This window comes from Artemia sp. Qi Xiang Cuo, chromosome 3 (assembly GCF_049724085.1).
Source record: "Artemia sp. Qi Xiang Cuo chromosome 3, ASM4972408v1, whole genome shotgun sequence".
Classification (NCBI taxonomy): Eukaryota; Metazoa; Arthropoda; class Branchiopoda; order Anostraca; family Artemiidae; genus Artemia; species Artemia sp. Qi Xiang Cuo.
In genome coordinates this window covers 71,854,620-71,881,777 of record NC_142796.1, presented here as the reverse complement: position 1 = coordinate 71,881,777, position 27,158 = coordinate 71,854,620, and the positions used below count along the sequence as shown (strand labels likewise).

Here is a 27,158-nt window from a genome sequence, read left to right as displayed (position 1 = left end):
ATCGAAGTTGTGTGTCTTCCCAATTGATCCTTCAATATAAAAAATGAAACAGCGGTGTTTTCATCCGGGGAGGATTACCAGCTCTTAGAATACAATATTGAGAAAGATGCTGCCTTCTGCTTCCTGTGTTACCTTTTCTCTAGTGGTCCCAGGAGCGACCAATTCGGAAGAGCTTGGGTGGAAGTCGGTCTGTGGCAATGGCACAAAATGAAGAGCAAATAAAAGGTGAAAAACGGAAAACTGGCTAGTCATTTCTCTTCCGAGTCACAAAAAGTAGCTTTGTTCTATTTCTGTTACTTCGTCAATAACGTCAAAAAAGCACTCGACCTACGGTTTTGCAGCAAGAAAAAAGTAAAGAGACAAACAGAAAAAATGTGAAATTTTTTCTGACGCTGGAGGGACCCTAGCGAGACAGTGCATTGGCCTTAGGATAACTGAAAAACAAAACTACAACTTTGTTCAAATTGTTTAACTTCTAGCGAGATATGTGCCAGCTCTTGATACCCGATGTAGACCATACAAATTTACCTATTTACCCACGAAGATCCTCGACGAAGTCTTGTATTCAGAATTTTATTCTGTGATACGGTACCTGATGCTTCACATTCTGATAACCTTGTGGGGGCGTAATCCGCAATACCAGCTCAGAAGGAGCATCTAGAAAGGGACTATTAGATGTTAGCGAGGCTAATGACAAAATCAGGAAGGGTATGGCAGAAAGTATAATAGGAACATTGTCAAGGAGAGGAATTCTTCTAGTTAAACTACCTTCCATTCTTATGACTATGCACGTGCTATGTTTGAACAATTTAATGGGGCCAAGCATGAAATATCAGAACTTCTTGATTGCCGTGTGCCCTATATTCCCTGACAGGCCCACAGACTAAACATTTTTATAGAACATAGTGGTAATTCATCTCTTTGGATAGTTAAGCTTTTCAACATCCTTAACGAAATATATTTGTTCCTCTTTTCATCTACGAAGAAATTTTCCACCCTTATAGGAAAACTTCGATTGAAAACAGCCTTAATCTCCGAAACTGATTAAGGAATAGGTAAACTACAAGGACTGAAACCATACAAGCAGTAGCTACTTAGTTTGAAACAATAGTTTCAGCCCTTTACGAATCAAAACAGATAAAGAACACCGATGTGAAGTCGAAGGCACAAGCTAGCGGCCTTATGGAAAGGATTCTAAACTTCGAATTTATCGCTTGCCTCATCTTTATGAAAAAAAAATAAATATGTACAGGATTAGGATAACAACAGAAAAATTTGAAGAAGAGGAGAGCAACATCATCGACACAATCAAGCTGCTAGAAGCTATGAAGAAACTTTTCGAAAGAATATCGGAGGATGAAATAAAAATTTTAATGGCAGTGCAAAAGCGTTTGCCAAAATGAAAGAAGTCGATTTAGATGCAGATTTCTTCAGACATCATCGTTGGTGACTTGGACCACCTCGTTTTGACAGCCGAGCTCAGAGTCAAGCTGAGATCTCAAGGTTACATTTCTATAGAAAACATTTTAGAATCCTGCTTGGAAGGTTGACAGCAATGATGGAAGATAATCTCAGAGCTTGCCTTGTCAATTTTCAGCCATTTTGATCCTAATTTTAGCCTCCTTTAAATAAAAGGGTTTCGGTTGCAGATATTGAGCTAGCAGCAATGTTTTTTTTTTCAAACCAAGAAAGACCTCAGATTCTAGTGCTTTTCAAGTAGAGCTTTATTGTTTCAATTGTGCCACGGCGCTACTTGCTTCAGAGAAGTCATAGGTGAAGGAAATTGCCGGCAACACCAGTTTAAGCAAGCCGATCGCATTTCAAAATGGACTGCGACAGCACCTGTTGCAGCTGCTACTGCCGAAAGAACATTTAGCAAGCTCAAGTTTGTTAAGAATTTTCTGAGAACTACTGCGATTAATTTTTGACTAGATTCCTTTTGTTGTTGGCCAATGAAAAAGACCTCACCGATGCCATTGACTTAAACAAGATTGTCCAGCCGTGATCCACTTTGAAGAACAGGTGAATGCTAACATAGCTATCCTTAGCTATGTATGATAAATTCCTTTTTAGCTTCTTCTTTGTGTCCGTAGATAAGCATAAATGATAGAATGATTATAATAAATTTTCACGAGTCGTATAATGTGATCTAGAAGTCTTTTAATGATAGGATATCGCACCCCCCCCTCCTGGCCTTGGTCTTTCGAGCCATCCCTGAATAAGAGTAAGTGTGGTAATTATAAAGGTAGTAGCCTCGTTTCTATAGGTAGCAAATTACTTGGTATGATGATACTTTTAGACTTATGCTGTAGACAAAGTTTTAAGAGAAGAACAGTGCGGTTTTAGGAAGAATAGAGGATGTACCGACCAAATTTTCACTGTTATGTTAATAATCGAGAAATACAGCAAACACCTTTAGGCCTCAGTTTTGTAGATTATGAACAAGCGTTTGATTCTTCTGATGGAAGTACTTTAGCGAAGGTCTTATTCTTGTGTGGTATACCAGACAAATACATTAAAGTGATTAGTGCTATGTCCGAGAATAACACTGCTGTCGTTAAGGTAGGAAATGAGGTTAGCAGCTGGTTTCGTATTAATGTAGGAGTTAAGCGGAGTTGCGCTTTATCTCTGTTTATATGGATCATTCTGATAGAGTTTGTACTAAGAAGCACAGCAAAGCCAATGGGAGAACACGGAATTAAATGGGGAAGTAAAACTTTCATGGACTTAGATTATGCTGACGGTTTAAACACCTTAGATGTTTAATGGGGTTTAATGCTATAATAGGTTTAAAAAGTAATGTTAAGAAGACCAAGTCGCTAAGGCTAAGAATAAGTGAAGATGAAAAGGTGACGCTGGGAAACGAAAAGATCGATCAGTAGGCCAAGTTTTTTTTTTCACAGCCGAAAAAAAGTTTGGAAGAATAGAAAAATAAGTCTGCGAACCAAGAATAGAATATTGGAAACTGCAGTGATGACAGGGTATATGATAGTCAAATATGGCTCTGAAGCACTGGCGCTCCCAAAAACGGCGGAAGATTTGCTAGATGTTTTCCAGAGAAATTGCCTATGGATTGATTTAGGTACCCGAGTGACTATCCGTATTTAAAGCAGTATACTGTTCGAAAAGTGTGGTTCAATCTCGCTTTCTAGGGCAATAAGGAGAGAAAAGTTAAGATAGCTAGGGCTCGTTCTGTAGATGAATAATGACAGATTGGTGAAGATTGTCCTTTTCCGCCAATCGTCTTGGGCTAAATGGAAAGCAAGTCGTCCTCGGCTGGGGTGGGAGGAAGTCGTAAGGAAAGATTTAAGGGAAATGGGAACTTCCTAGTAGGATGTAAAGATGGAGGCTTTGAATAGATTGGGATGGAGGAGCTTGCGTAGCTATGTTGGCCTCAGGCAGCTTATTGCTGCGGTGAGCTGTTAGTAGTAGTAGTAGTAGTAATTGTCAAAAATATTTTCTGGTATTTGATGTTTTTGATGTCGTTTAATCCGCGTAAATAGGGAATTGCTGCCTCTTTGGATTCAAAGTGTAGCTGACCTAAAATTAACGTCAAACATGCGATTTGAATGCGTAGTCTTGCTCATGGGACAAGCTTTTTAGTTATTCACAAAATGTCAAACCAGTGACTACTTTAATTAACTACTTTTTATGAATAATCATTTTGACCCCCCCCCCCCCGCCCCTCCAAAAAAAAAACGAGCATTGGCAAATCCGAGCTTATGAAAAAATATCGAGCCCACGAAGTCGAAACATAATATTTTTTTTATATCAAAGTTTTGTTTCTATATTTCCTTTCGAATACTAATATAAAAAGCGTGAAAGGGTCTTAAACATCTCGATATTTCAGTGAGGAGAGGACACGGGCCTGAAGATTTCACTTCGGTCATGCTTAGTTGGAGGCCTTTTTTTGTATCATTTGGCTAAATTTGCTAATGAGTTAGTTTTTACTACTGCAATATTTGCTTGGAAACTAAAATTCAACAACCCGGTTTTGTTATAGAAATTTTAATATTTTAATTAGTAAAATGTGAAGGAAGGCCTTTGAGCCTGTGCCCCCCTACGTAATTTCAATATTTTTACTATTACCCCTGTAATTAATTTTACTTCCCGTATAGATTGCCTTCTATGTCTTTCAAAGTCAATGAATTTCAACTCTAAAGATTACAGCTAGAGATTCATTTATTGGCTTTGGTGAAAGTGGCCATGACTCGTAACCGAACATGTATATCGAGTCTGGTCTTTTAGCTCTCGAGTTTCATGGTCGCACTCTTTGGATCTGAATTTGTTTGATCACTGATGCTAGAAACATTCAGTTTTTAGTTTAGTATTACCTTCAGTTCTCTTGGCTCCCATGGCTTGGGATAGAGTCTCCTCAGTAACTTGGGAATCAAGGGTTGACGAATTGACTTAAAAATGATGTTTAGGAACGTGGCTGATCCAATAGGGCTCGGCTGTTGTGGGGATTAACACTGTCCCTTCCTTCAACCTACAATACAAAGGCTTATGGATTAGCTTTGATCCTATGGCAACTGACTTTATCTTTTTTGTTTTCAACCTTTTAGTTACTATAATCGTTGTATCTATTTTTCATCAATAGATTTTTTACGTCTGTCATATTTTTACGTAAAATATAAGTTTGGCAACCTACAAGTCTTTGTGATTGGCTCTCCGTATAATTTTACTGTATGATTGGAGAATTAAAGAGGGTTCTTGACTCCTTCTACTTAACTTAATCTATTTCTTTTATCTCCAAATGCACTAAAAAGTACAAACCAACTTTTTTCTATTACCAGGAAGTAAAAAAATATTTGGATGATGTTGGCTCTTCACCGGAGCCAACGCTGCAATGTTTACTAAAGAACGACTGTTCCGCGTACCATGCACTGTTTTTATTTATTTTTTTTTTTTATTCGTAGATAGGATAATCAAACTCATTAAGACCTAGAGTGTTTCAGCCAGTTTTCGGATATGATGGAATATAATGTTTGGAATGAAAATTTAATATTGCGAATGGAAATATTATAAATGTAAAATTTAAAAATGATAAAAATCTAAAATTTAAAAATTATAAAAATATTATAAATCTAAAATTTTCAAAGAATCCAGTGTGTAAATTTCGAGTGATTTGACAACTCAGTTGAAATACATTTTATGTGTCTCTTCTTATTCATTATCGCGGTGGGATTTTTCATCAATATTTTACCATTAAGACTTGGAACTGAATTTAGACAATCAATAGTAAAATTTTTGAAAATCAAAATGAGTCGTTTTAATACTGAGCAATTAAAAGATCTATAATATGGTAACCTCGCTGAATATAAAAAAAATAATGTATAAGAAAATAATTAAATTTAAAAAAAATATTTCTTTATTTCAGAAAAGTAGAGACTTTCTAGCACAAGTAACTGCTCAGTTCCATCCGTCCTTGAAGGTCGCGTTGGGGCCACTTCTTTCACCAGTCCATTTACTTAACTCTTATATGAACTAGATGATAATCTGCCAGGTGGAGAAGGTTCGGCATGTTGAGCGACGAAAAATTGTTTTCCATCTCTTTGGGGGGGGGGGGGGTCCTTTAGGACGAGAACCATGTACACGGTCTTCAAAGGCTATCTTCGGGAAGCATGTGCTTCCCATATGTTTGGTGTGCCCTACCATCTAAATTTTTGCAATTTTATTCTGTCAAGTATGGTATGCCGAGGATGGGTACCAGGAGATTGCAATTCACAGTAATATGACTACATCATCCTGATGCAGTCTTAGCCTTGAGCTACTGTTTTTCATACTTTGGAGGTATTTCAGTGGGGCCTGGTCAGTAATAATTCTAAAATCCCTACTTTTGTGGTAATAGTGCAGCTTCTTTAAAGCTCACATCGAACAAGGAACATGCGCTCTATCGTGGCTTATTTCGTTTCTGCAACAACCCTAAGCCCTGTAAACCAATGTCAGCAAATTAGCCAGGTCGCAGAAGAACAAAATCTAAGTTATCAGTGAAAATCTTCGAGATGAATATCTTAGCCCAATCACAGTGCGGCTTACATTTTGGATATTGACCGTAGAGAGATCGCTAGCTTCTCCACGTTGCCCATTACTAAATAAATTTAAATTAATCTTAAGTTGATTGAATAAAAATAAATATTTGAGCAAAAAATATTTTTTCCAATGGGCATGAAAATTATTTTCTTTATTCCTTGGGCCAAAAGAACCCCAAAGAAAAATAACGTTTTTTATTTTTTGTTTTTTCTTTCCTTTTACTGCGAAAAACAAAAACAAAAATGAGACGTGACAGTGTTCCCTTGTGTTCTTTCCAATCGTCTTAAAACTTTCAGGTATCGTTCCCTGGGAAAAGAAGCCTTTTAGTTTATATGGGACAGAGGCAAGGGTCTTAAGGGGCCTAAAAATAATTCTGGAAGTGTCTTCAAAATAATGGTTCTTCAGATCTAAGTAAATATTGATATTAAAACCAAAAACAGGCTTAAGCTCTGTTCAAGGCCGTAATCAAGGGGGGTTGCTCGTTAGGAGGTATGACCCCCCCTCCCCTCCCCCCCCCAAAAAAAAAACATTTCCGATTCGTAAAAACGTAACGAAAATGCATATAAAATTTTTTGATGCGTTTTTTTTGTAAGCCCCCCCCCCCCCATAAACAAAAATCATAAATACAGCCCTAGCTCAGTTATGTAATAAGTCAAATGTAAAACGAACAACTTCCCCTTATCCCCCTTAATTTTTCCGAATTTATGGATACTTCTTATTGAAATTATCAAATAAAATTGTTTTTCTTATTAACAGGCCCGAAAAAATTGCTGCATATATGCCAAAATCAGCATGATGAAAAAAGTCAATCAAGGTAATTTTTTAATCTATTAAATTGGATATTTCAGGTGAATCAGTTGACTACAAAACTGTCTAAAGCCAAGCAAGACCTTAAGGATGAAAAGGAACTAAATCAATGTCTTTTGGAAAATCAGACTACATATAAAAAAAGGCAGGATAGTCTTGAAAAGCAGATGAAAGAGATTTCGCAAGAGAAAGATCAAGTAAGGTTTCTACTAAAAAAAATATTATCGCTTGTAAGCTAAAAGATTGGCTGAGTTGTCCACGCCTAGTATATTTCAGTTTGGTGAAGTTGAGTTCTCGTTGAGTATTTCAAGCCGCATCAAAAGGTAGAAAAAAACCCTGCTAAACTGCTATCAAAGGCGTTATGTACTCCTTATTTTAAAATAAACTCACTGCCTATCTTCTTGTTGTTTATGTCAATATTAAATTTGTGCGGTTATGTATATTTCCTTGGCAATTTTTTGTATTGAATGCAAGAGCCCGCACCGCCCATCTATCTAACCTTCTTTCTTTGTCTTATTCTCTCTTTTCCACTTCTGTTCTTTCGTTATTCACTTTATCTGTAAGTTGATTCCCTTTGACCCGCAATAAGTTGATTCCCTTTAAGGTTCAAAATATTTGTAAGTTTCAAAAAAATTTTAAGCCTTCCTAAAACAACTATAATTGTAACCTTGTGAAGTACTTTACCATGTTGCTGAATATTGTAGCTCCACATTCTTTGAGAATTGTCTATTAGCTGCAAAGGATGTAAAAAATTTCAGATTTTACTTTTTGTTGCAGTTTTGTTTTTTTCCTTAATTAGTGAATGTCAAACATTCACCGGTGAAGGTCCAAAATACATTTTTTTTCTCCTTGGGTTTAGTCAGCGTTGCCAATAAACTTTTTCAGGTTTATGCAAGGCTTGATGGTGACAGGTTATGTTAGGCTCTTAACCCATTTCCGAGACTTTAAACTTTTTCCTTATCGCTAATTGAGGCCCAATTCCCATTTTTAACTGGGACAAGTCCGGATTTACTACTCCCTCTCAATTTATCAACATGTCATTAAAATATTTTACTATTATGCCGTCTAACCGTATCTTCCAGGTCCTCGGCAATTTTATCCATGGCCTCCACTTCACACATCCTTAGTTCATATTTTAATGCTCTCTTCACTTTCTTTACGTTCCTCTTATTTTCGTATGATCTATCACTCAGATAACTCTTATACAAGCCCCTTCTACTTCTATTAAACATAAAGCTTTTTCACTAATATTCCTAGCTGCATTTCTAACTTATATTTCCTAAGACACCATCAGCAACTTCACAAATTATTGTTCTAAAATTATTCCATCCATCTTCTACATTGTCAATTCTAAACTCTCCAGTTTACTATTCAACTGTTCCTGGAAAGTTTCTCTCAAATTCTCATCCTGGACTCTACCGACATCATGACTTCCTGGGAGGTTGTTACCATTCCGAAATTTCAGCTTTAAATTAACCTTAGACAGGAGTACATGGCGATATTTACTTTTAACGTCAATAACAGCGCTCCTGAATACCCTTGTATCTTGTATTGATCCTGCCAGTTCGGTTTGCATTAGCTTAATCAGTAAGATTTGCTGTCTTACCACCACATGAATACCACATTAACCTATGGGCCATTTTATGACCAAATACTGTATTGGTGATAACTGGTTATAACTAGGTTATAACTTGTTATATCTACAAATTGCAGCAGTCTGTACCCATTACTGTTTTCTTTTCCTACATCAAATTTACCTAAGCTAGGATATCATCTATGCCTATTTCTACCGACCTGAGCGTTAAAATCTCCTAGTAAAAACACTATATTTTTACCTGGGACCCTGTCTATTTGCTCCTGTAACTGTAAGTAAAATTCATCTGAGGCACTACTATCTCCCTTAGTCAGTTCTACAGGGGCATATACTACTATAACTGATACCCTGAACTTTTTAGTCATAAAATGAGCGATTAGTATTCTATTATTAATACCTTCCGAGCCTAAACAAGACTTAGCAGCATCCTTATTCATCATGACCACTACTCCCTGTCTATGTACCCCATCCTTCCTGCCTGAGTAAATAAATTCTATATCACCTAATTTCATGCTTCATACCCCTGGGATATGAGTTTTGAATTTCCTAATAAGTCAAGTTCAAATCTTCTCAATTCGTCAGTCAAAATGTCGGTACGATAGTTATTTTTTAACGTTGTAACATTCCAAGTTCCAATTTTCATATTCTTTAAATCAGGGGTCTCCAAACTTTCCATCCTTAGGGCCATACTGATTGCTCTAGTAAGTTTTGAGGGCCAAAACCAGATTATCATTATTGTTGGTGGTAAAAAGTGAAATAGTCCACTGATGAAAAAAAAAGTCCGAAAAAGTACGCTACGTTTAAAAAGGGCTGCAAATTGGACTAAAGTCTGCAAAACGGCAACACTGCACTAGCACAACCACAAGTCAGTTCCTATCACACTGTTATGAAATAAAATAGTGCGTACCTCCTTAAAACCTGTTTGTGCGTGTTTAAGTTTAATACATCTTTGTAATAGTATTTTGATTTGAATTGTTGCTTTTGTGTGTGATTTAGCAGTATGGAAAAGAAGCGAAAAATTGATAGTGAATGCAGAAAATTTAAAGATCAGTACAACATTCAGTATTTCGTAATTGAATCCAGTAACAATGCGATATGTTTGATTTGCAATGAAAGAATATCTGTTCTCAAGGAATATAACATTAAAGGTCATTATGAAACAAAACATTTTCAAAATTATTCAAAATATACAGGAAGTTTGCGGACAGAAAAATTCGAAGCTATGAATTGAGGATTGGAATGGCAATAATCTTCATTTACAAAACTCAAAACTGGACAAGAGGCTGCAACTCGTGCCAGCTTTCGTGTGGCTTCTTTAAATTGCAAAACATGGAAAATCATTCACCGATGGAGAAATTATCAAAGAATGCATAATTGCAGTAGCCGAAGAATCTGCCCTGAAAAGGTGAATTTATTAAACACTGTCAGTATGTTAGCAAATACTGTGGCTCGAAGGGTAGAAAACATCGCTGAAAATACATCCTCTCAACTGTTCGACAAAAATGGACGTGTTGAGTGGTTTTCTTTGGCCGTTGATGAGTGAACGGATGTATCAGATACTGTTCAGGTGCTGATTTATATTCAAGGAGTAGATAAAAGCTATGAAGTGCATGAAGAACTTTTTGATATGTATATTATTCATGACACAACTGCTGGTACAGATATTTTTAAAGGAGTTGAAATGGCCATTAATCAAAAGAACCTTCGATGGAAAAACTTGAAATGTATTACAATTGATGGAGGCAAACACATGAGCTTACATTGTATCATTCATCAACAGTCTTTGTGCGGAAAATGTTTGGATATGTGTGAAGTTCTGAAACCAGTCATATCAACTGTTAATTTTATCCGATTTTTTGGGCTAATCACTGACAATTCCGACAATTTATTGAAGAGATTGGAGAAAATGACTTACCTTATCATACTGCCGTACGTTGGCTTAGTTGTGGGAAAGTCCTTTGGCGCTTATTTGAACTTCGAGCAGTGATCGAAATTTTTTTGAATGAAAAGCATCGCCCTCTTACTGAATTACAAAACAACGTATCGCTGTGAAAGCTAGCATTCTATATTGATTTGACAAAACATGTGAACTAACTGAATTTGAGATTGCAAGGAGAAAACCAGCATCTTCCTGATTTATACACTAATATCAAATCATTCCGGAAGAAATTGATGCTGTTTCAATCACAACTACGAAGTAAATGTTTTTCACATTTTAAAACATGCGAAACATTTAGCCGCACCACTGAGACTGAGTTTCCTATCGATTTTGCAATCGAAACTACGAGTGCTTTTAAAATAAATTTTGATACTCATTTCTCGGACTTGGATGCCATTTCAAATCAAATTAAGATTTTTCAGAATGCTTTTAATACTGACATTGAAACCCTAGCCCCGGAACTTCATGGAAATGATTGATCTACAGTGCAGTAATATAACTAAGAACAAATATCAAACTCATCTTTGTTCGAATTTGATAAGAGTCTTCCACTGACACAACTTGATAATGTGCATAAATACGCTCGTGGGCTGTTTTCTGTTTTTGGTACCACTTATTTGTGTGAGAAGACCTTCTCCAAAATTAAGTACACAAAAATGTTTACAGATCTAAATTAACTGATGAGCATCTTAAATCTCTGTTAACCACTGGTACAAGTAAAATTAGTCCAGAACCACAAACTATTGTCAGTGGAAAATCTCAATTACAAAAATCTCATTAGTATTTCATATGTCATTAAGCTTGTTATGAGTTGTGTTTTTATTTAAAATGTATAAAATGCTAGCTAGATTCATGTCAATAATTTGTTAGTTATTATATATTGAAGTTAAATTGTCTGCATGTTGTACATGTCTTTACTCATTACAATTCTGTATTTTTTTATCCAACTTATTACAAAAACAATAACAATAAGCCTACAACAATGTTATGAGTATTTAGTCCATTACCATATCAATGTAGATGTCATATTAATAATTATTCAACATACAATTAGAATACTTCAGTAAACTAAATTTAATATGCTATAAAAAATATGTTCTCTATAAGGAGTTTTCAAGTATGCTAGCTCTCCGCGGGCTGGACAAAATCTGTCCGCGGGCCGGATGTGGCCCTCGGGCCGTAGTTTGGAGACCCCTGCTTTAAATCATTAAAATTATTTTGGCCTCAGGAAAAGCGGTGGTCACGGATGCCATTGCAGGATGGAGACCAACACATTTTCTCATGTCTACATCATAGCACTTAAGACGGCTTAGAACCAGACAGCAATAAGTCCCTGTGACCTCCAGTATGAATGGAGGCTTTGTCTAATCCTGGGCTTACCTTGGTCACAACATAGTTTTCAGCACTCGGCAATGCTCTTTTATCAACAAGAGTCGAAATCCTGCACAGAAAATCTCAAGCCTGTTACCTCTGACTCATTGTATATTCATACTTACACATATTATGCTACTGCACAGAGACAATCCATAGTAGATAAAGTAGCTAGGAAGAGGTTTTCAGCCCGAAAACGCCCTCCAAAACAGACCAAGCTTAGAAGAATTATCCATTAATCAGAATCCCGTGTGAATGCTGGGTCGTTTACTAGGCTATAATTTCTTTGAGGGGCCCGACTACTCAAGTGTAAATACAGTTGACTGCAAAGTCCCCAGTCTTGCAGGTACCCCGAAAAGGTCAAGGCAGTCCTTTGCAGAAGCCATTTTTCTTAAATCTGGTTCTTGCGCCCTGCCGCACACGTCCTCCTATAGAGGATCCGCCCATGATGGTGTTCTGCGTCTCCATGCAATTTAACCCATTATTGAGAGAAGTTTTGTAACTCACGGGACGTAAGCACACACCGGTGGGTCCTGCTGAGTGTATATTTGAGGGACCTTCTTCCTCCTCCGCCTATATTTACAGCTCTGGGCAAGGGTGCCCCGGTTTCTATAATGGACCCCAAGGGACACGGTCCCCGCTTGGTCTGTGCCTTCTATGGAGGTACCCTACATATCTGTAGGGTGTTCCCCTATAATCTACTATGTCAAGCCTGAATCTACTATGTCAAACCTAAGTCTACTATGTAAAGCCTAAGTGTACTATGTCAAGGCTTAGTCTACTTTGTCAAGCCTAAATCTACTCTGTCAAACCTAAATCTAATTTGTCAAGCCTAAACATACTCTGTCAAACCTAAGTCTACTACGTCAAGCCTAAACCTACTATGTCCGGCTTAAATCTACAATGTCAAGCCTAAATTAACTGTGTTGAGCCTAAATGTGCTATTTCAGGCTTAAATCTGATATGTCAAGTCTAAATCTACTCTGAGGTTTATAGAGGTTTGCCTAAACATACAAACCTCTATGCCAAAACCAAAGTCTACTACGTCAAGCCTAAATCTACTATATCAAGCCTAAATCTACTCTGTTATGCCTAAATCTACTGTGCCAGGCCTAAATCTACAAGGTCAAGCCTAAATCTACTGTGTTAAGCCTAAATCTGCTATATCAGGCCTAAATCCGATATGTCAAGCCTAAACATACTATGACAAGCCTAAATCAACTATGTCAAGCCTAAATCTACTATTTCAAGCCTAAATCTACTTTGTCAGGCCTAAATCTACTATGTCAGCCCTAAATCTGCTATGTCAAATATAATTCTACTATGTCAAGCCTAAATCTGCTATGTCAAGCCTAAATCTATTATGTCAAGCCTAATCTACTAATTATGACCGTTGATAGAAATAATGTTTAAAACCCAGCTATCAATTTCTGATTTTACAAACAATTAGAACCACCATATATATATAATGTCCAAAATACCTTTTTTTTTCTCCTTGGATTCGGCGTTGCCAGTCAACTTTTTCAATTTAATGCAAGGTTTGATGATGACAGGTTAAATTAGCTTAGGTTTTTAACCCTTTTCTGGTTTTTATAACCAAATTTAACCTAACCTAAACTAACATAATCTAACCTAACTTTAACTTTACCATCATAGCTTGCATAAGACTGAAAAGAATAAGACTGAAGGATTGTTTTACCGAGACATGTAGTAGGCCTATCATCGAACCTTGCATCAGAGGGAATCGAATCCCGGGCCAAGTATTACCAAGCAGAGTATCAATCCACTCTGCTACCACAGGGTCAATAATTAAAGGTCACTTCCTAAATGATCCATGAAAGCTCCTGTTATGATTACTTTTAGAAAAAATACTTCTATCTGTATTATAACCTCCATTACTACTAATGCCTTGTTTCTTTTAGTAACTAACATTAATTATAGTTATAATATGACGTTTTAATAGTCTACAATCCACTGTAGTCATGTAGGTCTATAATATGATGTCCCAAAACACGGTAAGGAAACATCTTTCACAGTGTGTTTGATCATGTGTCTGAATCAAAAACTCTTTGGTCAATACAACTTTTCGTCTTTAGAATACATGAAGCGTTTCTTCATGTTGCATTGTTGCATATAGTTACCACAACAGCAACTTGGTGGTGTAAAATTTAAATCCAGAATTTTTGGATAATTTTGTGAGATAAAGGATTTATTTCTACCTATATATATCCTTTTCTACTCACATCTATCCTTAAGTACCATCTTAAGTGGATTTCCTTGTGATTGGACTTGGCTTACCTGGACTTTGAACCTGTTGATATTTTATTTTCTATTCCCATGGGTATTAGCCTTTGTGTTCAAATCTAATTTAAACAAATAAAAAACATCTGTTTCTGTTTGTAAACACAGTTAATAGGCTCTAGTTAAAGTGACTCTCTTTCTTCCAAATTAGCAGTTATCAATAGCACACAATTACCACACGGTAAATTTCATTGCCACATATCACATTGTATCAGCCGTTTTCCACCCATTTTCGGTGATATTCGCGAATTTTTTCTTCTTGGGAGGAAAACGAGCAGAAGAGGGGAGGGCACCTGTTGCAACGGCCGTAGAGGTACCTGCCGGATCCTTTGACTCTTAAACTGCGGAGAATAGGTAGCGGGGCTCTACGCTTCCCTCGTTTTCCTCGACGTGAAAGACCCGAAGCTACGGTGTGCACGAGCGATTTGAAATGGAAATTGTATATAATACCCTGTTTTGTGTATAAAAAGCAGAAGAGGGGCAGTTGTCTGTCGTAAGAGCCGGTGTACCTGTCAGGAGCTGTCTCCTTTAAATTGCGGAGAATAGGCGAGCAGGAACTGACTATTCCCTTCTAATTATTCACCAACATTTCTCTGCTGAAACAATTAGCGTAAGAGAAGAAGCGACGGGTATGCCACATTAAGAAGCGAAAGGTACTACAACTTAGAGAGAAAACGTGATATAACAACCATGAATATCCAATAAGGATCCTGATTGTACATATTCAAAAATTTTAAATTTGAATTTTTTAAAATTTTACACATCTAGTCGGCCATCTGGCCCGAATATAGAAATATGGTGAGGAGAGTGGTAAAAACACCTGGAACTCAATATCTGTCCTGTGTGCAACAAAAAAGTGACCACGAACTCTATGCAATGCTGCAAGTGTGAGAAATACGTTCACGTAGCATGTAGTGACATGACAATAAAAGACAGACAGACTGATATAAAAAAGGGCTCAAGTGGTTTTGTCAGCCGTGCCGTGTCAAGCCCAAAAGCTTAACTCCAAGAGACGAAGGCGAGCGAATCAAACCCGCTGGATTTTCCAAGGTAAACTATAAGCATACCTCAATTCCTTGTCCTGATGAAAAAACCTTGCCAACTAATGGCACATATACAGAGAAAGACAACTCTGTAGGTGGCACCTGATTAAATATATTTTTGTCGGAGTTCAATCTAGCAGCATTATTGAATGCACTTGACTTGCCAATCAGCTCTTACAGATGCCGTTTGACAATCAACACTAGAATCAACAGGACTCTCCCTGCTATTCCCGCGAGCCGGTCTTCCAAGATCTCTACAGTCAGTGCCGATTCGTCCACAAATTCTTCTTGGCTGAAAAAAGTACTAGAGCCTTCCACTAGTATAGGAAACCACTCCTTATCATGGGATGAAGTAGGAACGACACCCTTTGAACTCTACAAGAAACAGTATCAGGTCCCAGCAGCATCTACACCTGTGAAATGGGATGATAATACAGAATCACTAGCCTTAGACCTGATAGATGTTCTTTTAAAAGAGCTCAAGATCAGAATCAAATCATAAATGAGCAAAAATCATTGATTGCTCAACTTGGCATAACCAACGCAGCATATCAAGCCATCATAACCGACACCACAAAAATCCTACACAGCAACAACGATGCACAACAATGCAGTATTAGCTACAAGCTAGGAGAGGCCACGAAATCTCCAACGTCCTCAAGTATGGGCACAATGACTGAACCGCTCGAATTTGTATTTACTAGACAAGTTTCGCGAATTGTTCAGTCAGTAGCTCAGACCAAGTCACGTGAATTAGAAGCCAAAATAGATAATTCCCGTGCAATTCAAAACTCCCATTTTGACCCCTCTTTAAGGAAAAACCCAAAGTCAATACCCAAATGACAAAAGAATTGTGCTTTTTTTTCAAAAAAGGTCACTGTAAATGGGGATCAAAATGCCGACTCATGTCATGAAGAAATACTGCCGCCGATCTACCAAGATTACTGAACAAGTAGAGGCTGCCTCATTGCTCCGGGAAATTGCGGAGGGATCCATCCTGAAAAGTGCAAAAATTCACGGCAGGCGCTTGCAACAGGGTATTATGCTGCAATTACTATCATGCAGACATCCAACCTACCCAGAATCCAAAAAATGACCAGCACAAAATAATAATATCAAAAACCTGGAGACTTACCCTAGACCACCACCAACAGGTAACGAAAGGATCGACCACATGGAGGTCGCAAGTTCTCTACAGAACTGACTCGGACACCAACAGCAAGAACCTTTAGCAGGGTTTTCTTCAACAACAAAGTAGTTTGATAAATACAAGAACACACCCCCAACAACCTGATCGAAGACAAAATCGCAACTGAAGGCGAAGTTACTGTATCTCATCTCGTTCAAATTACCAGCAAAGGGATCCCCCTGGTGATCGCTACCCAAACAGTCACCAATCGACGGGGAGACCTTATCTGAAACCAACGAGCATTCTTGTACAGGAAACACTTGTCTAAATGTGGAGACAACAGCAAAATCTAATTCGAAATGCCCCACTATCCCTCCCACATCAACAGGTACTCGCGATCTGGGACTGGAGACTCCTGATCCTTCTTCCTGCAGCCTAGAAAGATGGAAAAAGAAAACAAGTTTTAAAAGAAGACAAATCCTGTCTTACCGTTTTCCAACAATAGCCCTGTCAAATGTTCGATCTCTCAACAGCAAGGCAGAGGATATGGAAGTTTTTCCTAAGGGAACATGACATTGACATCATGTACATGACAGAAACATGGATCCCGTCTCCTACCTTGGCCATGATTGATGGGTATTCCTGTTACATTTCCCCACGCTGCAGTGCATGGGGAGAACCCGAGACACATGGTGGTGGTGTCAGTTTCTACTGCAAAGAAAACGTGCCTCATAGGTTTCTGGATGTCGCAGTACCAAAGGACCATGACATCGAAGTTTCGTGGGTGTGGGCACGACCAAAAGGCCTACCTCGGCAAGTGTCGTCATTGATATACGCCACGGTATATTTCCCACCAAGAGGACCATATCGGCGACAACTAGTGGAATACCTCCAACAAAGTTGCGACTTCATCAGAACAAAATATCCATATGCAGGAATCTTTCTTTGTGGGGACTTCAACGACTTCAAGGCTAACTGGATCGAAAGCTCTACAGCCTTTCATCAAATAGTTAAAGTGAAAACACAGGGAGAAAACACCCTTGACTTGATCTTCACTACGCTTAGTGATTTCTACTTAGATCCTTTGGTGGAAGCACCACTCTCAACCAGTGACCATGCAACAGTTATATTACGGCCAAAGTCAACAATGAAACCTACTAAACCAAACCAGTTCACCTACCGTCCACTTACAGAAGAAGGTACAATTGGCTACAGAGAATGGCTCAAATCAGTATGCTGGTTCCGCCTTTTCGAAAACAAAGACGCAAACGGCATGACAGCAAAGAGAGTCCGCACGACTCGTCCCAGAAAAACGATGTATAATTAGGTCACAGAATACACCCTGGGTTACTCCTGCACTGACAGCAGCAATATCAGAGCGATACATGCTTTCCGAGGCAAAGCCACACTCTGACGCCAAGAAACCGAAGAGAAAAATAATTGTTAGACTCCTAAAGCAAGCTAGACGTCTGTATGGACACCAAATTTTTCTAAGTTGTCAGCCAGTGACCCAAGAAAGTTCCACATAACTGTAAGGAAACTAATGGGACAGCAGAAGTCTAAATCCATCCTGAGGGACAAGCAAGGTAAGCAAGGAGAGAATGTAACCACAGAAGCTAATGCACACTTTTCAAATATTTACCTCCAGTAGCCTCCCCTCAAGACTATGCCACAGAATGGTCCAATCGAAAACATCCCCATTATTACAGTTTCCAAGGTCCAAAAAAAACTCAAAAGCCTAAACATTAGAAAAGCCTCATACCCTGGTGAAATTCCTGTAAGGCTGATACATGCATGCTCCCCCCCTACTGGCTATAACATTGTCTATGGTGTATAACCAGTGCATACTGGAATGCATTTTCCTAGATAAGTTCAAAAAAGCATTTATGACACCAATTCCAAAGAAAAGATCACCAACTTCACCATCCGATCTCAGGCCAATCTCAAAGACGCCCATCATTTCAAAAGTCTTCGAAGATTTTATTTTACACTGGCTACTAAAGGTAAAAAAAAGGTAAAGGATGCGGCACTAGACCCTTAAGGTCCAAACCGGCGGTGCTGATCTCCGTTTCGTGGCCCTTCAGCCAGGAAATGCAATGGGGGGCTGGGGGCCAGCCAACCTATGCTTTCGCAAACCCTTCCTGTTTTACCGTCCCCAGATTTCTCCAGGTACCCATTTAGAGCTGGGTTGACTCTGGCTAAGCTTACAGGGTCACACCACTGACCCGCGTCCCAAACCAAGAAACTGACCACACCAGGGATCGAACTCGAAATCTCGAATTCTCAGCCCAGCGCGCGTCCACTTAGCCACTGGCTACTAGCAGAAGTAGAACACAAAATCGATCCTATGCACTTCGGTTTTCGTTGAGGACACAGCACAACCCACTATCTGGTCAGATTACTTCATGATCTACTAGAGCACCTAGAATATCCTGAGGCCCTTGCAGAAATAATCATTTATGATTTCGTGAAAGCTTTCGATCTGCTTGATCATGAGACTGTGATCAATGAAGCCCGTCCCCTGGAAGTCTCGCAGCTTCTCTTTTGTACCATTGAAAGTATCCTTTCTGGTCGTCAAGAGTACGTACAACTCAAAAACGGGGAAACATCCGACTTCCAAGACATCACGTGTGAAACTGTCCAAGGAAGCGAGTTAGGTCCAATCCTATTTGTTACAGTCATCAACCGACTGATGAGGCAACACAAACAGAGGTATATATTTGCATATGATTTTTCGCTAAGCCTGCTGCACTTCCTGTCACAAACTCCCAATCAGCTCATACCCCTTGTTGCAGAGCTTCAACATCAAGCTGATCAAATGAAGCTCCAGATAATCCTCGAGAAAAGCTATGCAATGCATGTCAACGCCCAGAAAAACAAGAAGATCATAAATGAATCTACACAACTCCAAGTAAAGAAATCAGCAAAAATACCTGGCTTTACATTAAATTATGATCTCTTAATTGGAAATCACATCGGCCATATAACAGCAAAGGTAGGTGGTTTTCATAAATCCTTTGCAAATCTAAGAAGGTTTGGAATGACAGAGCAACTCCTGTTTTCGTGCTATAAAACCTATGTAATGCCCGTAATGATGTACGGCTGTCCTGCCTGGCACCCGTCGCTTACAGAGAAGCACAGAAAAGAACTGGAGACAATGCAGAAGAGAGCCTGCAAAATAATTCTTCGGCCGAATTATAAAAACTATGAACAAACCTTGAGCCAACTCAAGCTCCCAACCCTGGAGGAAAGGAGGCATGAAATGCTGATGAAGTTTGGAGCTGACATCCGGAAGTCCTCAACACACCGAGATATCCTTCCTCCGTTTACTTCAGAGACCCACGCACACAAAACAAGGTTGGCAACTCTGAAAAAGGGAAAAAAACTGTTTGAATGCCCGCCTACACACTCGACGACAAGATATAAAAAATCGTTTTTGCCCTACTACGTCAGATGTTACAACAATAGTGTCCTGAAGTAGAGGTGATGGTTTTTTTGTGTTTTTTTTTGGTACTGTGTTTTTTTGTGCTTTTCCTTTTTTTGTGCTTAAATTGACGATACCCATGTTATTGCAGTGTGATAAAGGGAACGAGTAAAGATTATTATTATTATTATTATTCTGAACTTCTTATTTGTGTCGAACTACTCCTCTATCGACTTGCGATTATTTAGGGAATATAACTGGATAGCCTAAAGTAAGTCCCTTATGCCCTCTCCCAATTCCTAAACGATTGATATTTTTAACCTCTTGACGTTCCATATCATAGGAATATACGAATATTTTCATTTTTTTTTAGATAAAGAAAAACTTCTTTATCATATATCCAAAATCAAAATACAAGTAAAAAATCCTCGGATACAAATTGGGTTAGAAATAAAAAGTCATTGTGGAAAATGTAGGCTACATACTGTGTTGTAGCCATATTGCAGTCAGAGTTTTATATTTTGTAATTCGTAATTTCAAAACCTTTCAATACTAGTTATGTAGAAAACAACAACCAACTATGAAATACTTGCTTATTGCATTTTATTGTCGCGCATTTGCTCGATCACCTAAGACTGTTTCGTGAACGATCTCTGGTTGAAAGAGGCATAACATTTCTATATTTATAAAGTTGGAAAGGGGGATAATTCCCAAGAGACCTGTTTTTGGGTCTTTCGATTATAATCCCTAAATGCCCCCTGGCTGATTAGAAGTTGACCGATATGTACCATGTCCACCGTTAGGGGGGGGGGGACAATCCCCGACCGCAGGCAAAACCAATTATACTTACCAAAATTATAGAGATAAAGAATCTTCCGATTTTTAAGTTCAGACATACGCAAACAATATTTGATAAACGGATACTCACGTTGTTTTCGTTTAGAATAGAATACTGTCGTAAAATTTGTTTGTGAAACCTCGATTTTAAAATCGGCTGTTCATAATTTTGGGAAAGGGCGTTTCTCAGTAGGCTATAAGCAAGTCTGTGGCTAAAATTGTAATTTTAACCGCATATTTGTAATTAGAGATTAAAAAACCCTTAAATCCTGACTGACAAAATTTATGAGGAATGTATGCAACTAGTGTAATTTGATTTGGAACAGTCATAAACACCTCATAAACACCCCTTTTGCTCACAAACACCACTCCCTAAATAATCTTTGGAAAGTTATGAGTCTAAAGAGGTGCAAAATATTTATGTTAATGAAGTTGTGGTTGGAAGGGCTTGGGCCTGTAGTTATATAGATCAAAATCTTTCGAGAATCCTTTATTGGTTTTGACCCTTAGAAAGGGCAGCAACATTCTTTAGTGTGATTCAATGAGTCCTTCCCTTTCTTTTATCATCGTCTTTTATAAATGAGGCCTGGGAAAATATTATAACGCCATCTACGTTCAGCGCCATCTAGTTCAACGCCATCACTTTTGACTGAACGGTAAAATATGGTTTATCTTGAGAATATCCTGGGGAATGGGGTTTCTTTGCTCAGAAAAGTGGTAATAATTGAAACTAGAGAACCCTTGATTATTTTGGAAATTGAACTAAAAAAATAAGCAAGAGATTTTCAATAACTCTTCTATTTGCGTGTTCTTTAATATCATTTAGATTTGCTATCATCTTGACAATGTCATCTTTATTTGAAATTGAATTAAAAAAGAGTTTTATGATCGTAATTAATATTCTTTCGTTATTTATTAATTAGGGTTATGCTGAATTCTCACTCACTTATTTATTTAAATTATTTTAGGCAATTGAGGAACTGCGAGAGCAATTGAGAGACTTGATGTTTTATATGGATGCGCAGTTGAAAATTGGTAACTCGGAGATGAAAGATGAAATAGTTGAAGGTCAGGTAGTCATACCAACCCCTCAGCAGCCTACCACCACTTCTGCAAAGAAATCCGCTGGAAGAAAGAAGAAAGTATAAAAAATGTCGGAAAAGGGTTTGTTCAGACAACCAGGAGTTCATTGAAAAAAAAAGCGACTGTAGTCAGGAAAATGTTGGTACGCCCCGCGATTTTGCCGAAGCATTTTTCTCCCATTGTGATATTAAAATTCAAATATGTTATATTCCTATAATCTTGAAGCTAAAGGACATAAGGCACAAACAAGGGCGTCCCTAAGTACTGGTTTAGGAAGCTCAGCCCCCCTCCCTATAAGACTCGTGGTTCAGAAAAGATGTTCCAAATTTTTCGGAAGTTCTTGGTCTTTTGTTACTTGTAATTCCATTAGCTTCGTCATCCAGCGGCAACAAATCTATCGCATCCTCAAATCCTGAGGGCCTTCCCAGGAATTTTAATTGCAAAAAAGGAACTGTTTTCACTTACAGCTGATAAGGCTAAAGTATGAGGTGTTTGAGTGTAGGCGGGCGAGTAATAGCTCTGAACAAGTAAAAAAAATTTAAGAAATGAAATTAACATTTTTAGCTGACCAAGAACAACAACAGTGCTATCTATATCGAATTGCCAAAGATCAGGAAAAAACTGCTAATACTTCCTATGGATGCTCCCAATTGTAATAGTCTATTACAATTGGGAGCATCCATAGGAAGTGTTAGCAGTTTTTTTCTGATCTTTGGCAATTCGATATAGATAGCACTGTTGTTGTTCTTGGTCAGCTAAAAATGTTAATTTCATTTCTTAAATTTTGCTACTTTAAAATTTGCTACTTTAAATTCAAATTTGTGAGATAGCTTTATTTATCGACCAATTCGTAGAAGAAAAACTAGCCTGTGTGAGATCATAGTCTAGAAAAACTAGCCTATGTGAAAGATCCACGGATGAAAATAAAATTCCCATCTTATCCCACTTCAGACTGAAATGTTTTTGCTTTATAATCATTCTCTTCATACTGAGTTTCTCCGTCCACGAAAATATTGTCATTTATAGAATTATTCTTTCATTTTTATACGCATTTTGCTGAAGTCATTTATTGAATGAAGGTTCTGTTTTAGTTCAAGACTAGAAACGTCTTATAATCCTTGGAGTGGTCGTGGCATTACGTTAATATACGCATTATTTTAAATAAATCTAAGCGCCTGGACCACTTATGACCTTCAGTTTCGGCACAAGTGGTTCTGTCTTTAGGTGAAGTTTTAGCAGAAAGCTGTAGGACTCATCAGTATCGTTCAATTACAATTACTCAAACTGTCTGTCTTGGCTTTTTTCTACAATAAGTCATGTCTTGATGCCTTCTGCAAAATACTTGATTTTCAATTCAAAATCAACGGATGTAAAAATACCACAAATTTATTTAGTGAAAAAAGCGGATAATGATAATAAAACCCAGGCATGGATTTTAGAAATCTAGGGGTTAGTGGTGTCATTTTTCTGTTTTTTTTATCCTTCTTATGAATATTACTCAGTAAATTCTTGATTATCACGCGACTCGTCAGGCTAGTATCATTTGAAAATTTCTGCATATCACCATAGATGTTAAGAAAGAAAAGAAGAAACGCTATCCGAAAATATATAAAAATTCCCAAGCAAAAACTCACAATATAATGGTATTATAATGCATCATACATTTCTGATACCCAAACTAGCTTCAGATTATTTTCCTTTGCACACTGCGTCAATTCAAAGGTTGGCTGTAATTTGGTATAAAATTGTGCAAGTTCTAGCTCCTTTTTTCTCATTTTTATGCTTAACGTCGATATTTCGTCTTCTGATCGGCTGATCAGAGTTACGTTCTGATCAGCTATATTTCAAGATTGTATAGTTTCCCATATTCTAATGCGGTTTCCATGGTTTTGCGATGTCTACATCAGCGTTGCCAACAAGTTACAATTGTACCATTTTTGGTACAATTTAGAGGCTCTTGTACACTGCGGTATACTTCAATATTTTATAGCGCAACCTAAAATTGCTGGTACATTTAGGTTTTATTCGCCCAGTTAAGGTTTGACTTTTCGAAAGTCTCCGGTCATCTCTTAGGGATGTAAGCGAAACAAAAGGGATTTTTGTCGAATAAAAAAGGGGGTACAAAAGAAAACTTCGCGAATTTCAAGAATCTCTGCACGAGGAAACAGAGCTCAAAATTAGTTTATTAGCGAGGATGAAGATGTAACTGAAGCAAATAGATTGATAAATTTTTAGCTTATTCAGTTTTCTGTTCTGTGGAATATAAACTAACATAGAATGCTCTAATTGTACCAGAAACCGTCGCTAAAGCTTCTCTACATACCTGATATTAATTACATATTAACCACTAATCTCAATTCCAATGGCTGGAGTTGGCTAAAGAGCATTTACAATGAGATTCAGCTAAAGCCAACATCTTAACTGTTCATGATAGTATTTAGTTAAATTCGAGAGCTAGATAAGGCCAGAACCGCAAATTGAACCAAAAGTTCAATTTGTGCTTAATGGAATTTAGCTAAATTCGGCCAATCTGAGAGATTTATTGTCCATCCTCAGTTGTTTAGAACAAAAAAACTGTACATGGATTTAACCATAAGATGAATTATTTACATCTTTGGCCTAGTATGCACTAGTCAATCAGATAAATTGACTGTGAACCGGTTACCAAACGGTCTAATGTTCGTCATCCCATAATTTAATTGTGGAAGAGCTTGTAGAAGAAGTCACACTGGCAAACCCGTTTGCATGTGTTGCAGAATATAGTACCAGAAATAAGAACTCACGATCTTTTTTTTTACTCGTTACTGTTACTTCTCTAGAACTTCTGACTACGTTCCTAAGCTGTGCAAGAACACCACAAACAACCAACACAACACCACAAACAAACAACACAAAACATCACGAACACCTAAGCTGTGCAAGAACACCCCAAAACATAAGTATTACAGCCATCAATGGTGACAAAAAGTTGGGAAAATGGTGTATATATCCATTCTACCTTAGAATCTCTCAATTGCATATTACATCCACCCTACCTCCAAAGTCCTTCTTTGGTAAAACAAAAAGAGATCAAATAGAATAACAAGAAAAAACACAACATTGATCGTTATGTTTGTCGTCTTTTGTTGCTGAGGAAGGGCCTATATACTCAAATGTGTTTCTAATATATTTTGTCACTTGTTTTATTTGTAATTCTTGCTTTTGTCCTCATTCTCAGTTGTTTCAAACCAGGTTTTAGAAATTTTTTTTTGTAAAATTTTTATTTTTTTGTAAAATGTAATTTTCAAGGAGGCACACTTGTGCCTCTATAAAGAGGCGACCCACCACAATGTTAAGCGATTTCAGGTCCTAGAGGTCGCAGAGAGACGGCGGTGATCGCATTTTGTAGCCCAAGCTCAAACTAAGAAACTTGCAAAATTTCATCCTCCTCCGACTTTATCTTCATGGGGTAAACTGGGCCGGAAGTTTGGACCCTCCCACCACAGCCCCCTTTAACGTTGTCCGATTGGGCTGAAATTTAGAGGTTAAGCTTTCCTAGGGCCCGGGAGCTTATCCTCGAAATTTCAGCTCAATCCGATCACTCCTTCCCTGTTTTCAAAAAACCAAATATAGCCACTTAAAATTCATTTTGTTTTTCTTAGCCACGCCTACAGGCCACAGGTGGCAACGGATCCGGTTGAATGAGGACTCATTCGAAGCAGAATTCGACCTGTTAGGGCCTTTTGATATTTTCAGACCGAAAAAATTATCCCCCGAATTTACATTTACGAAAAACCTCGTTTTCCTATATTAGCCCATGTTAATTTTTCCCACCACAACCCCCCTTTAACGTTGTCTTATAGGGCTGAAATTTAGAGGATAAGCTTTCCTGGGCCTGGGAGCTTATCCTCGAAATTTCAGCTCAATCTGATCACTCCTTCCCTGTTTTTCAAAAACCAAATATCAAGTTTTTTGGGAATTTGCTTGCGTCGAAAATAGCTTGAATTTACTAAAAAACAATTCCTGTTGTGTCTGTATAGTCCAGCGCTTGAAACTACAGGCTGTCAGGCGGAAAACACCGGATCGAATTAATATCAGAGCATTTTTCTTATATACTGAATTTAAACTTTAAAAAGAAACTCAGTTTCTTTTTTAAATTATTTGAAAAAAATTACGTTTTCCAAAGAGTTAAAGAGGCTGAGTTACAAGGTCGACCCTTATAACGTACAGGGATTAGGAGGCACAGTTGGGGGGCTGTTAAAGAGGCTGAGTCACAAGCTCGAACCTTAAAACGTACAGGGATTAGGAGGCATCCTGTACGACGTGATTTGAGTATTCAGGAATTAAAAGCTTTAACACAAGAATGTTCAAGAGCGGGGGGTTTGGGGGGCGGCAGCCCCCAACTTTAACTCCTGACACGATCAGCTAACAGTTAGTCAAGCAATAATAAGTAATAAACTGTACAAAAACGTGCAGAAATTATTTGAAAAAAATTACGTTTTCTAAAGAGTTAAAGAGGCTGAGTTACAAGGTCGAACCTTAAAACGTACAGGGAGGCACAGTTGAGGGGCTTCCGCCCCCAAACCCCCCGCGTTTGCAGCCGTTAAATATAAAAAAAATTTCTTTAAAATGAAAGTAAGGAGCGACAATAAAACTTAAAAATAACATAAATTTTTCCGTATATGAACGAGTCTGTGCCCTCCTCAACGCCTCGCTATTTACGATAAATTTTTTATTTTTTAAAAAAAGAGTTGTGAGAAAGTCAAACTTTAGCGTAAAGAGCGAGGCGTTGAGGAGGGCACCGCCTCTTTCATATACAGAATAATTTCTGTTCGTTTTAAATTTTAATGTCGCTCCTTACTTTCAGTTTAAATAAATTTTTTTTATATTTAAAGGCTGTGAAAGGGGGGCGTTTTGGGGGCGGTAGCCGCTCAACTGTGCCTCCTAATCCCTGTACGTTTTAAGGTTCGACCTTGTAACTCAGCCTCTTTAACTCTTTAGAAAACATAGTTTTTTTCAAATAATTATATATAGAAACCAATCGTTGTAAATGTAAAACTGCGTTTAACTTTTAAATATAACCTAGTTTTAAATACAAAACAACAATTTGAGGGATTTGTCAGTTATTCGCTCATTTTTATTTGTAAATCCGGTTTTCCCAAATAAAAGATTGGCATAATTCCAACCCTTCTGAGATTGGTTCCCTGTCCTAAAAGTTAGAAAATGCCCACAGCCAGTTGAATTCCCAACAGTTTGAACTAACCCTAAGTTTTTTTCTATTCCCTTTTTGTATTGCGTTTTTGGTAATTTTCGCATAGAAAATGTAACTATATATAAATATGCATCAATAAATTCTTATTTGAGATGTTTTTGTTATTGATAAGGAATTGTGTAGGTATTACTCACCAGAGCAATGCTAGAATTCGTCAGATTCAGAATAAAAAAAAAACCTCAAAGGATTTATAAAATAGAAATCTGTAGAAATTACAGCAGAAGGTTTTGAGAAAATAAGATGTAACGCGAAAATTGTTCTCTCTTCTCTCTCTTTAGAAAAAGTTAGCAGTCATAATCACAGTTTAGTACACAGTTTGAACTCTGTACATTCAGTTGTAGTGGTT

General features: G+C 37.7%; 1 protein-coding gene across 1 annotated transcript in view; it reads left to right on the top strand.

The window, feature by feature from the left end:
* The window catches only part of LOC148954494 (BRCA1-associated protein), a 74,053-nt gene extending 51,916 nt beyond the window's left edge, over window positions 1-22,137 (top strand). Inside the window, exons 11-12 of the mRNA XM_089087121.1 lie at window positions 6,882-7,037; window positions 21,447-22,137. Coding sequence (XP_088943247.1) covers window positions 6,882-7,037; window positions 21,447-21,626 — 336 coding nt within the window. The 3' untranslated portion in view covers window positions 21,627-22,137. The remainder of the gene's footprint in view (window positions 1-6,881; window positions 7,038-21,446) is intronic.
* The last annotated feature ends 5,021 nt before the right edge of the window (window positions 22,138-27,158 follow it).